This window comes from Propithecus coquereli, unplaced genomic scaffold, assembly GCF_000956105.1.
Source record: "Propithecus coquereli isolate 6110/MARCELLA unplaced genomic scaffold, Pcoq_1.0 Scaffold782, whole genome shotgun sequence".
In the NCBI taxonomy this organism is placed as follows: domain Eukaryota; kingdom Metazoa; phylum Chordata; class Mammalia; order Primates; family Indriidae; genus Propithecus; species Propithecus coquereli.
Genome location: NW_012153974.1, coordinates 126,427 through 139,638, shown reverse-complemented (window position 1 = coordinate 139,638; position 13,212 = coordinate 126,427). Strand labels below are relative to the sequence as shown.

Genomic DNA, 13,212 nt, shown 5'->3' with positions numbered 1-13,212 from the left:
CGCCCGCTCGCCCCGGCCCGGTCCCCGCCCCGGCCGGCCCGCCCCGTCCGCCCCGGTCCGCCCGCTCCGCCCCGTCCGCCCCGGTGCCCGCCCCGCCCGGCCCGCGCGCCCGCCTCCTGGAAGCCCAACCGCCTCCGGAGGGCTCGGGGGCGCGCCGGAACCCCCGCTTAGGCCTTGGGGCGCGCCGGAGCGTCCCCCACCATTAGGGGCTCGGGGGCGCGCCGGGACCCCCTTTAGGGCTGGGGGCGCGCCGGAGCGTCTCCCCCACTACAGACTCGAGGGCGCGCCGGGACCCCGCCTTAGGGCTGAGGGCGCGCCGGAGCGTCCCCCCCATTAGGGTCTCAGGAGCGCGCCGGGCCAACCCCCAATCCATTAGGGGCTCAGGGGCGCGCCGGGACAACCCCCTAAAGGGCTCTGGGGCGTCCCGGGACACCTCTCCCAATTAAGGGTCAGGGGCGCGCCAGGACAATCCCCTAAAGGGCTCTGGGGCGTCCCAGGACACCTCCCCCAATTAAGGGTCAGGGGCGCGCCGGGTCCCCTTAGGGCTCGGGGCCGCGCCGGGACACCCCAACCCCAGTTAGGGCTCGGAGGCGCGCTGGGACCCCTCCCTTTAGGGCTGGGGTCTAGCAGCATCCTGGCAGGCTCGTTTTCTCACAAGCGACAGTCGCGGGGTCAGGGGAGTGAAAGGCAGCTTCGCCTTGCGGCTGCCCTCGCCGCTGAACCCCAAACCCCTCGGCCCCGGCGGGCCCAGACACAGGCAGAGCCGGAGGGGACCGGGCTGAGGGGGCCGGGACCCAGCTCGAGCACGTCGCCCAGCCGGCCCCGGGGTCGCGCTGCTGCGCGCGCTCGCCCTCCGGAACCAAAGTGCGGGGGAAGGTGGGGCCGGGGGCGCCTTGCCGGAGACGGACCCAGGGCCGGAACTGACGAAAGCGGCCGGAACTGGTGGCGTTGTGGGCGGTGTTCGCTGCCATGGCGCACATCACCATTAACCAGTACCTGCAGCAGGTAAGTGCAGGCTTGGGGAACGCACTGCGGCGTGGGTGGACCTCAGCCTGTCCCATCTCTGGCCTCGCACCCTCAGGCCGCTTCCTCCCGCCGCTTCGCTGCCCCTTCTCTGTCCGGGTTTTCGGGTTTTCGCTGACGGCGTAAAAACGGCAGGCTGGGCCGGAGCGGCTGCCCCGGGGTCCCTTCTCCTGGGCCGCCGTGCTGGCGAGTCGGTGTCGGCTCAGTGTTTCGGAGCTCGGATCCGCAGAATGGGGAGGACTCGTGATTTAAGTAGACACACGTGTCGTCCCTCTGGGGCACGCAGGGAGGGACCACAGGGTCGCTGCCCTCGGTGTGTGCAGTGGTCCCAGTGGATCTGAAGGGCCTGATTTGGTCAGTGTTTCGGTTGGACACTGGTGGAAGAAAGGAGGAGGAATTTGAGGCGAGAGGTGTTCCCTGGGAGTCTGGCTGCGTGGTCCAGTTGGGGGCTGAAGGCGCTACGATGTATTCACAGTTGGCAAGGCGCCTGAGGAGTTGGCGGGGCTGCCGGGGGCCCCGTGTCCGCTGAGAAGCTGATCACCTCTCTGAGGTTTGCTGATACAGTCTGTCACATCCCTGTTTCTCCCTGACACCCTGGCTTCCTTACAATGTAGTCACTGAAGCAGGGGCACTGATGGGAATCCACGTCTGCAAGGAAGCTGGGCCCTCCCTGGGGTCCAGGTCCTGTGCAGCTGAGCCATCCGGCTGGCTAGGTCGTGCCTCAGGTGCTGGGTGCAGCTCAGGTAGGTCTGGCCAAGGAAAGCTGCGGATGTGGGCCACCGCATGTCACCACGGACGACCCTGGGAGGTCGCTGGTGGAAGAGGCTTCCTGGAGCATGAGCTGGGACCAGTGAGGGCCCTCCCTGCTCACTGGCGGGACCTGGTGTCTGATCTAGGGCTTGATCCCTGGGTGACTACCATGCCCTGGTGCTTCCCACCGCCGGGGTGTGCTTCCATTTCATAGCGCTCCCCCAGTTGTGCAACTCCAAGCCCTTGTCACCTGGGGATTTCCCCTGGAGAGGGCTTCGGAGGCCTGGAAGACATTCAGAGCATTGTGCTCAAGGGTGACCAGTGGCCACAGTCCCTGTTAGCCAGAGCGAGGCATGGCCTCAGGCTCTCAGGACTGAGGCTGTGCCAGGGCCTGTGCAAGGTGAGACAGCTTCAGGAGGCTCTTGGCTTGAATGTCACGTTCACACTGAGCAGAGGGGAGCACAGCTGGGCAGGCCAGCAGGGCCCCAAGCTGATTTTCTGCCTGAGTAGCCTTGGTTGAGCCAGAGCACAGTCTGCTTTGGGGCTCCTGTGGCCAGGCAGCCCACGTGGCGCATGGAGGTCGCTGTGGAAGGGGCGCTCTCACTGGGGCTACACTGACTAAAACTGGCCAAGACCTGGGTGGGACTGGTCACTTCACTTTCTAGCCCAGGGTCAGCCCTTGATGGGATGGCGAGCACAGAAGACACGTGTGCCTGCCCTGGTCCAGAGGGCGCCCTCCCTCACCTGAGAACTGCCTCACATACGCCCCCCCAGAGCTTGCCCACCCTCTCAAGGGTGGCCTTAGAGCCGCTGGAGGCTTCTGGGGGCTGGACACCAGCCGTGGTCACAGACACCGGAAACCCTCCTCCTACAGAGGACAGGCAGGTGCCAGTGTGGCCGTCTCTGGGCCACCTTTAGCTTGTTGATGACAGTTGGCAGATGCAATATTTTTAATTCCAAAACATTGATCTCCAGCACACTAATTTTTCTCTTTCTTTCTTTATCTCTCTCTCTCTCTCTTTCTATTTCTCTTGATTTTTTCTTCTCTTTCTTTTCATTCCTTCCTTCCTTTTCTTTCTTTCTCTCTCTCCTTCTGTTACCCTGGGTGGAGTGCAGTGGTGTCATCATAGCTCACTGCAACCTCAAACTCCTGGGCTCACTCGATCTTCCTGCTGGGACTACAGGTGTCCAGCACAGTAATTTTGAAGAGCAAACCTAACCCCTTCCCAAAGCCAGTGAAGGCTCCTGGTATCCATCTATCTACCTTTTGGATGAAGTTCCTAGACCTGCGGTCAGGGCTATGAAGAGAAAGACTTAGGTTAGTGATAGCTTTTCATAGTGCTTACACTCAAGTCACACTGCGCCCATCTGTGACTTTGAAAATATTAGAGGGGAGGTGGGGACATGATGTGACCTTGAGTAGCACCCTGCGACATCACAGGGAATTGGTCATGAGGGCTGGCTCTGGAAGGCCGTGGTTTTCCTATGGAGGCATAAAACCTGTGACCGCAGCCTGGAGGTCTGCAGATGGCTTCAGCCAAAGATAAATGGATCATTCCCTGCTCACACCTCCGATTCAGATCCAGCGGGGTCCTCACCCCCTCGGGCTGTTTAGTGTCTCCCTTTCTCAAATTCCGAGGACCAATGTTGAGAAATTTACTGTGCTCACAAAGCAGCTTCAGAATCACGACACCAGCACCGCTACCCACAGAGTCTACCGAGTAAAATCTGGGATTTCTTTTGCAGTCTTTTTGTCCTTAAAATAAGGACACTCAAATCCCACAAAGTTGTGTGTTCAAAAATTACTTATATTCTTTTTCTGTATGGCTATGCTCTCCTTTGACATCTGTTAGATACGTATCTTCCATTTGTATTCAGTCCTAAGGTTGCCTTTCCTTTTTATTGTGCTCAGAAACTCCCCTTCTTTCTTTCATCTCATTGTCCCCTCCTCTGTAGAGAGCCGTCTTCGTTAGATTCTGTCTTCTCTTCTCTGTATGCCCTATTGAGAAATGTATGTGGCACACAAGCACACAGACATAAACACACATGCTTTTGTTGCCCTGTCGAGAGGCGGCATTCCACATACACTCTTTATACAGCTTGCTTTTTTCACTTAACTATATATCCTGGAAATTGTTCCACGTCGGTCCATGGAGATCTTCCTCATTGTTAAAAATGGCCACATCCCCTGCCTTAGAATAGATGTTTCCCAGTTTATTCAGCCTGTCTCCCGTCTCCAGTGTCTTGTGATTACCTGCAGTCCCTGAAGGAGTAACCAAGCGCAGGTATCTTCTGTTTCTAGTTGTAAGGTAAATCCTACAGGGGCGGGGGGTGTACTGTTTCAAAATGTAAAGGCACGTGTAGTTGGTTGAATAGTTAAGTGGCAGATTCCTTATCATGTAAGTTAGTCTTTGAAAAGGTGGCCTCAGCCTTCCTAGCCAATGCCCTGAGTCGAGACATCGGGAAGGAGGAGTTGGGTTCCTGTGTGTGTCCTGGGGGCACGTGCCTGCACCTCTGGGTGTGGACATGGGCATAGGATTGCAGGGTCAGAGGTGGATGTTTGCTTGCTTTAGTAGAAACGCCGATTTCCATAGTGGCTGCGCCAGTTCACCCCTACCACCAGTGAGCGGGCATTGCAGCGAGTCTGCGTCCTTGGCAACACTCAGTGTCGTCAGTGTTCGCCATTGTAACTGCTCCCGGGGGGCGTAGAGGCGTCTCACTGCATTTCCTTGACAGGCAGCGGGTGGGGCGGTGTCGAGGGCCTTTCTCATGCTTTCTGGCTGTTTGGATGTCCTCTCTGTGCTGTCCCTGGTCAGTCTTGTGTGGGCATAAAAGTGACACACTTAATTTTATTGTAGTTGAATTATGCTACATGTGCAGCTTTATGCTCAGCTTTTCTTTTCACTTACGTAGTTAGAATTTTTATAGTCTTTTTGTAAATATAATTTACAAGCATATTTGGTTTTCTAATTACAGGACGCCTGTCGTGGCACAGGCCTGCAGTGTGGAGGGAGATGGGCTGAAAGGCTCTGGGCCTGGGGCCCAGTTTGAGTCAAAGCCTTTTGAATTTTGGACATATGTGGGTTTTAAGCTGAATTTTTTCCCGCCACAAGCTATATAAGTAAATTTTCAGATATATGTTAGTGTGACCAAGTAAAACTAGAACAATTCATCATCGTTAATAACCAAATAACACCACTGCTTTTTCTTACCTGCTTTACCTGTTTTCTTGCCTCTGGAAGATATCATTTTGAAATGCAGTTATGTTTACTGGCTAAACAGAATCTTGACGTGGTGCATTTTGAATATTCTGACTCCTTTCAAACTAGGGAACATGCATTTAGTGGTATACAATGTACTGTTTAGGTTCTATTAGAAGAGAATGCTGTACTTTCTACTTAGGTTTCCCTTTCAAACGTTTCAGGTGTATGAAGCGATCGACACCAGAGACGGAGCATCTTGTGCAGAGCTGGTGTCCTTCAAGCATCCTCACGTTGCAAACCCGCGGCTTCAAGTAGGTGGAAGAGTTACGCACCCAGGTGTCAGGAGAGAATTACAGGGTGACAAGTGCCTTAAGAGAAATTTAGGAATAAAAGAAAATTAATATTGTTGCTCTCATTTGAAAATTTCAAAGTTCCTTCAGGATTTCTTAATTGCAGTTCATGCGTAGAGCACTCACTGTGTGTCACGTCCCGCACCAGGATGTGCAGCTCTTACTCCTGTGTTTGATTCCTGCACAACTCAAAGTATGCAGCAGTGAGGTGGCATATTGGGGTCCCTGGGCGGGGGGCACGGGGGAGCTGAGACTTTGTCCAGGCCTGTTTGTCCCAAGCCCCAAGGCCGGCATGCACCACAGGCGTCTCCATTTGATTTGCGTTCTCATTCAGGACGAGGCCGCAGCCCAAGGCCCAGCCCGGGGTTGTCCGTGGAGTTTTACTGGAGCAGAGCAGAGCTGCTGGTTTGCGTGTCGTTGATGGCTGCCTCCCTGCTAAGCGGCCCAGATGGCTCCGTCTACAGACATCTGTGGCCTGCAGAGCCTGAAATATTTATTTTGTGGCCTTTTCTGGAAAGCCTTTGCCAACCCGTGCTTGAAAATACGAGTATTCTTGATGAGGATGAGTGATACTGAAGTGATTTTTTTTTTTTTTTTTTTTTGAGACAGTCTTGCTTTGTTGCCCTGGCTAGAGTGAGTGCTGTGGTGTCAGCCTAGCTCACAGCAACCTCAAACTCCCAGGCTCAAGCGATCCTTCTGCCTCAGCCTCCCAAGTAGCTGGGACTACAGGCATGCGCCACCATGCCCGGCTAATTTTTTCTATATATTTTTAGCTGTCCAATTAATTTCTATTTTTGGTAGAGACGGGGTCTCGCTCTTGCCCAGGCTGGTCTCGAACTCCTGAGCTCAAACAGTCCGCCTGCCTCGGCCTCCCAGAGTGCTAGGATTACAGGCATGAGCCACCGCACCCGGCCCCAAAGTGATATTTTTTCTAGAAAATATTGTTGGCATTTTGTAAAGTCCTGTTTCCTCATTGATATCCGTTATCATATTGGCGTGTGTTCCCATTGGGGAGCGAAGTTTTTCTTTTGGAAGAAAAACGGGCTTATCTGTTGGTGATTATATTTGCAGTGTATGGACCGTACCTCAGACCAGGTGAATCAGTCTCTGGGATAGCAGCAGGCCTTTTTTTTTTTTTTTTTTTTTTTGAGTCAAGCTACCTAAGTGATTCTAACGTGCAGACAACACTGAAAACCACTGCTCTAAATAGAAGCTCGTGCCAGAGACGCAGTGAAACTCAGGTTCAGCTTGGCCAGAATACTCCGTGGCTGGTGCCGTGTGCTTCGCGTTGCGGCGCATCAGGGCACGCCCATCTGTCTGTCCCACGGCAGTCTAAGGCTGACCCCTTCATTGTGAAGCTCCCCATTAACCTCTATCTGGTGGTTCCCTCACGGCCGCAGTCCGGATCAGCTATTTCAGTAGGGCTGCGAAACGGCGGTCTTTCCGGTATTGTCATCCACCTTCCTACATGCGGGTGCACGTATGTTTATCATGTCAGTCTGGACTCGTGGTTTTTTAAAACAATTCAATGTTGTGTAATCCACTGTGTATTAGTCAGGATTCTCCGGAGAAACAGAACCAGCAGGATATATCTTTATCTATATTTACATCTAGGGAGATTGATCGTGAGGAATCGGTCACGTGCTCTGGAGGCTGGAGACCGGGAGAGCTGGCGGTGGGTTCGGCCCACGTCCCAGAGCCCGGGAGCCGGGGCCAGTGGCGGGAATCCCAGTCCAAAGGGCCAGAGAAGTACCTGGCCTGTTCCCTGGCCCCCCGTGGGCAAAACTGAAGTATATTCACGGGCTTCTTGTTCACTTGAAAGATTGGTGAATACTCGTTGAAGCGATGAGCCTTTTATCTAGAAGTGCAGATCCCTTGGAAACGGGTCTAAGTCTCACTCTGTACATGGAGTTCTCTCTGTGCCTGTTGATCTAATCTTTGCCGTTTTTCTTACAAATTAGATGGCCTCTCCAGAAGAGAAGTGTCAGCAAGTTTTGGAGCCCCCTTACGATGAGATGTTCGCAGCTCATTTAAGGTAATCTGTTGGTGAGGAAGAAAAACACACAAATCTGGAAATTTCTGAATTGACCAGGAATTTTATCTTGCATCATCTTATACTTGAAGGAGCAAATAATTGACTTTCAAAAACTAGAAAAATGCATTTATAATTTCACTTTGGTAAAGGCTGTTGTGTAATAGTGTAAAAAAAAAAAAAACTCTTAATATTTATCATGTTGACTGAATAGTGTTTTTAATTTAGTAGGGTATGGAGCCTAACAGTCGACTTACCTTTTTCATGGAAATATGTGTATTTTTGAACCTCTTTGCCTCACTGGGAAATGAACTGGAGTTGAGAAAGCAAATAAAATACAGCTTTTTCTTTATCCTTTGTATCTCCTGCCTTTATTCCTAAAGCATCAATCCAGGCAGAAGTTTGTGTCCTAGAGCCAGTGAGCTGTGACTGCCTTGTCCAGAGCAGGCCGGGCTGGGGGACAGGGTGGGCTCTGTGAGCCCCACAGGGTCTTCGGAAGAGCTGGGTGCCACTGTGCCTGGGGGGGGCTGCAGGTTTCTTGCTCTGCGCAGCAGGCGCGGGGTTCCAGGTTTGGCAGTGAACTCACCGTACCCAGCAGGAGTCCGGGTAGAGCGTCACGACGAGCCCACCACCAGAGTGCAAGGGCCACACTGTGACAGTGTGTCCGTCCCTGCTGCAGCTAGGTTTCTGTCTCAAAACGTGATGTGGGATTTCATTTTATACCAACCTGATTCGGTTCATATAGTCGTTTGTTACTTCTGCCTTGACCCTTTGTCTCTTGCCGGGCGGGAGTTTCCAGCTTCCGTTCCGGGATCAGCTGGGACCTGGGGCGGCTGGGCTGAAGTGAGCCGTGCAGTCTGCGTAACGATGTCTGGGTTATCAGGTCTGCGCTTTCTGACGCCCTGGCTCTCAGCCTCCACGTTTCTTTTCCAGGTGCACGTACGCGGTGGGGAACCACGACTTCGTAGAGGCGTACAAGTGCCAGACCGTGATAGTCCAATATCTTTTGTGGTTTGTGGCCGCTGTCCAGTGTATAACAGATACAGGGGATTGTTTGGGGTGTGAGATCTTGAAATATTGGGCCAGTTGTTCATACCTGCAGTCAGAAAGGAATTAAAATATTTTGGAAGAAAAACTCATTTTAGCTATTTCACTCAGCCACTTAATTTAGCATGGAGCTAAAGACTCATTCAATTACGTATATAATAAGGAAGAACACTGGTTAAAAGGAAGGATTTATTTAGTTCTGTTGAGAAGAATAATATTTTGTAAATGTTGTTACAGGGACTGGCTAAGTCCCCTTGGCGAAATATCAAAACTCCCGAACTCAGGCGTAGAGGGACAGGAGTGGACTCAGACACGCTGTCATTCAATGGAGGTTGCTACTTTTATGCCACTTTCTTACTTACGTCCTTAAATATCATCTTCCAGTTAGGGTCCTCATCAGTGAGGTTCTGAGTGTCTGTATCTCTAGATTTTATTTTACGCAGAAGAGAGTGGGCTGCTAGCTAGCTAAGTCTCCTTGGAATTCAAAAATTGTATAATGGGTAAAATGCATTTTATCCTACAGATTCTAAAGTCCTTAAATGTAACTTGTGATCATCTGGGCTCAGAGAAATCAAATAAAATGTTTGAAACTGCAGATTAAAGAAATCTAGTAACAAGAAGTCTTTCTTCATTTGGAGGAAGTTATGTATGAACTAAATGTATCTAGCGTACTTGTACCTGATACACAGGTATTTATACTGGAGGCTTATGCCTTTCCTTCCTTCAAGAACTTATTCCTCCGTGACAGAGGCTGCTAGAGGGCGAGCTTTTCCCCTTACAGCTCCAGCCCCGTCTTCTTCATTTTTACCAAACGCAGCATCGTTTGAACTTCTTGTGTGGTGCCTTCCTTAACATGGTACATCATTCCTCCGGGCATTCCAGGCCCACAAAGAAGAAAACTGGTAAGCGTCAACAGAAGCAGCTGGAAATTAGCAAGTAGAAATTTTTTTTAAGCAGAAACTTCAAAAAAATTTGTTTTAAATAAATATGTCTTGTATTTTCTATGTGGATATTTGATACCAGTGTGTTGGCATATGGTAATATCAAGAGGAATCATGGAGGTATAATCGTCTGTGTCAATTTAAATGGTAGATCGGCCAGATTGTTTGCCGTGTGTCTATGTAAATCTAAAGTATTATTTTTATTTCAGTACTTCCATGCCCCTAAATATTTATCAAATACTATTTTGTCCTTCATTCGTCAATTTTTAACTTTTGGTTTTAAATTTTGGATAAAAGAGGTAGACCAATTATAATTCATTGTGTGATATAATACATCATATTGGGGCATTATAAATTCTGAATTTTATGATTCATTAACAAACTATAGGTAAATACTGAAATTTTGTTTAAACTTAAATAACCAAAGGCCTTTTAAAAAAGAAAAACCCACCTTTTTCCTGTGTTAAATGAAGATCTGCATACGAAAGGAGTCCAGCATTGCCAGCTAGATGTCAAAGTTGTTTGAGGGCATACTGTGTATTACACACTCTGGTTCCTGTTAGGAAATCTTACCAAACCCCATCTTTGTTTAATGGTGCTGTTGGGATAGTGGTGGGGAGTTGAGGGGAAGGAGGGTTCCCTGCGAAGCTGAAGCGCCAGGGCGGGGTGTGTGGCCAGCCTCACGCCGGAGTTTTGGGGGGGTGTGGACTCCATTTTGGGGAGCAGCTGGGGACGCAGGTGTTCTGCCGCCAGGTGGTGGAGTCTCAGACCTCACAGCCTCTTCACCCGAGTTTGCTTTTTGCCCTGTAGGGCTCTGCCGGTCATGTATGCGGTAGCGCTAGACCTTCGAGTATTTGCCAATAACGTAAGTTTAATTTCCTTATCACTATTGTTTTAAAACTAAAACTTAGTGACCATCTGTTGCTTAATTTCATGTTACTCTTTCCCAGAGTTTTGCATCAGTGGGGTGGGGTGTGCCTGGTAGAGGGAGCAGAAGAACGGGAGGCAGCCTGACTAGTTACTCTTTCCGGGTCGAGGCAAACAGATGTAAACAAACGTTTTCTCAGATCTGCCCACTGTCGGTATAGCCAGAGATGTTTGCGTATATGGTTAACCATTTATGGCATGTGTTGTTTTTTATTTTAGAAAGGAGGGGAACAACAACAAATGAGCGATTCTGTATTCTCTTCCATTCCTAAGATGTAGCCTGTCCCCTGACTTAAAGAATTTAAGAAAAAGAAAAAAAAAAAAAGAATTTAAGGCCAGACACGGTAGCTGACGCCTGAGATCCCAGCACTTTGGCATGCCAAGGTGGAAGGATCGCTAGAGGCCAGAAATTCAGTACTACCCTGGGCAACATCGTGAGACCCCATCTCTAAAAAAAAAGTTTTTATAAAATTAGCCGGGCGTGGTGGCGCGTGCCTGCAGTCCCAGCTACTCTGGAGGCTGAGGTGGGAGGATGGCTGGAGCCCAGGAGTTTGACTGCAGTGAGCTGTGATCACACCACTGCACTCCAGCCTGGGCGACAGAACAAGACTCTGTCTATAAATACGAATAAAGAAATGAGAACTGTGCTCACTGTGGATTTGGGCAGCGGCTTCAGGTTTCTCTGGTGTGAGGGAGGAGCCTGGATGTCATGGAGGTGACTTCCTCTCGGGGTCCACGGAAGCCCCAGTTATGGAGCAGCAGTTGTCAGCTTTTTGGTCTTAGGACCCTTGTACGGTTCTAAAAATTATTGATAACTTTGGTTCCAGACAAGACGAAGTAAATTTCTCTGCGTTCCTCCCGCGAAAAGCATTGACAGCCCTGGGAGTTCCCGTGCGAGCGTGGCTCTCGCAGGCGGAGGGAGGGTCTGGGGCCCTCGGGTCCTGCTTGCCTCCTGCTGTGGACTGGCGCCTGGGAGCACGGCAGGCGGCCGCGGAAGCACTGAGCGAAGCAGGCAAGGGGGGACAGCCCAGCGAGATGGCGCCTTCGATGGAAGTGTCCTCTCCAGCGCCGCGCCCCACGCAGAGGCCGGGGGGCCGCCTGGATGTCCAGTGCCCAGGGTGGTGCCCCTGCTTCTCCGCGTGCGCGGCGTCAGCGGAGGCCGTTCATCTGAAACCGGAGGGGTGAGGTCCGCAGTCTCATCACGTGATGCCCAGATGTCTGGGCACAGTGAAAGCCGCTGCTCACACCGAGAACCGGGAGACCCTCAGCTTTCTGAGATTGTAAATGAGAAATGACATTCAACAGACAGCAGCACTGAGACTGCGCAGACGCCGGGCTTACCTCACGAGCACCGCAAAGCCGCCATCCGAAAACGCTTCAGCGAGCAGTTGGCGAGCACGCTTGAAACAGACGAAGACGTCAGACGTCTGCAGGGAAAGGGAAACATCAAGAAAGCCAAATGGAAACTTCAGAGCTGGAAAATATGTTAACTGGTGACCCCAGAGAGATTTTTTAAAAAAATTGTTTTAAGGGAGCCCCCGAGAGGTTTACTTATTTCATTAACTAATTTATTTACATTTAGAGATTGGTCTTGCCGTGTTGCCCGGGCTGGCGTGCGCCGACCACTCACGGCACAACCACAGCTCACCGCAGCCTCCACCTGCTGGGCTCGAGCGTCCTCCTGCCTCAGCCTCCGGGTAGCCGGGACCACAGGTGCCACCACGCCCGCCTTTGTTTGCTCCTGTTATAGCCACGTGTATTTACTGTATTAGAATTTTTAACTGGAAAAATGTTTAAATGTTCATTTTGAAGTAACAACAGTAAACCTTTTATATGTTAATGGACTTTTTAAATAAAAAACTGTATTTTCAAGACAAAAAATACACTAAGAAGGGTGGCCTTGTTTACTCGTGCTCTCGAACGTCTACTGTGACGGAGCTGTCGGGACCGTCGTCTGCGCCGCGCTGGCTCTACTGCAGGCTGCTGTCTGACGAGTGCGGGAGACGCTCTGGCCTCACACAGCGCGGATGGAAAAGGAGAATTTCAGCGCACTTTGCGATCAGTGTGGATGACTGATAGGGCACCGCAGCTCGCAGAGGCAGCGTCTTAAAGGGGGACGACCGCGTGGCCTCGGAAGTGCAGCTCGGACTCGCTCTGCCTCCACGCGGCGATGCGCCGCTGCCACGCGCCGTGAGCGGATCTTTTGCCCACGCGTGATTTTGTAATATCACGTACGGGTCCTGCCCTCGTGCGTTTGAGCTGCTGTGACAAGACACGACAAACTGGGCGGCTTAGAGGCGACACATTTATCTCTCACAGTTCTGGAGCCCGGAAGTCCAAGACCCGGTCACCAGCAGATTCAGGGTCTGGGGGGCTCCCCTTCCTGGTTCGTGGACTGCCTCCTCGCTGTCCTCCCGTGGTAAAGGGGCGAGGCAGCTCTCTGGGGTCCCCTTCAGAGGGCACTGATGCCACCTGTTGGGGCTGCGCCCGCAGGACCTCATCACCTCTCAGAGGCCCCATCTCCAAGTGCCCTCTCCTGGAGGGTTGGGATTCCACCATGTGAATTTAGGGGGTCACAGCCTTCGGACTGGAGGTCACTTGGAAAATCTTGGCTCACCGAGTTGTGCGTCAGCTCCAAATGCTGACACAACTTCGTTATGTTAAACCAGAAACAAAAACCCAGCGTTTGTCGACATCTCCAGCGACTTTCTCAGAAAAGTCTTGGAGGAGCAGGGAGCTGCCTATTTTTCTTGAAAGTGCAAATGTTGTCACTGGCCACAAGAACTGTGAGTTGTTTGCCTGGAAGTGACGATTCGTGTCGTTCACTTTGGAATGGATGTCCGTGTCTGTCAGTGGTTCCGGAGAAGTAGCCAGTCCAGCTCTTCTCAGGCAGTCACCACACGCCAGTGTGCGGCAGAAGCACTGTGTGTGCACGAGAA

The 13,212-nt window shown here is 51.5% G+C and overlaps 1 protein-coding gene and 1 long non-coding RNA gene across 3 annotated transcripts in view; one reads left to right on the top strand and one right to left on the bottom strand.

Moving 5' to 3' along the window:
* Positions 1 to 947: 947 nt before the first annotated feature.
* Positions 948 to 13,212, top strand: part of PCID2 (PCI domain containing 2) — a 30,217-nt gene continuing 17,952 nt past the window's right edge. The window contains exons 1-6 of one of the 2 annotated variants that reach the window (XM_012662821.1): positions 948 to 1,005; positions 5,198 to 5,287; positions 7,288 to 7,361; positions 8,292 to 8,357; positions 9,266 to 9,307; positions 10,157 to 10,211. In XM_012662821.1, the coding sequence (XP_012518275.1) occupies positions 970 to 1,005; positions 5,198 to 5,287; positions 7,288 to 7,361; positions 8,292 to 8,357; positions 9,266 to 9,307; positions 10,157 to 10,211 (363 nt within the window). In that variant the 5' untranslated portion in view covers positions 948 to 969. Of the gene's footprint in view, positions 1,006 to 5,139; positions 5,288 to 7,287; positions 7,362 to 8,291; positions 8,358 to 9,265; positions 9,308 to 10,156; positions 10,212 to 13,212 lie in introns of those variants that run through there. The other variant, XM_012662820.1, reaches the window with a different exon arrangement.
* On the bottom strand, positions 7,305 to 11,711 carry LOC105825132. The gene is made up of 3 exons (XR_001138245.1): positions 11,615 to 11,711; positions 8,086 to 8,454; positions 7,305 to 7,366 (listed from the first exon to the last, which is right to left on the bottom strand). It is a non-coding gene; the product is annotated as an uncharacterized LOC105825132 (long non-coding RNA).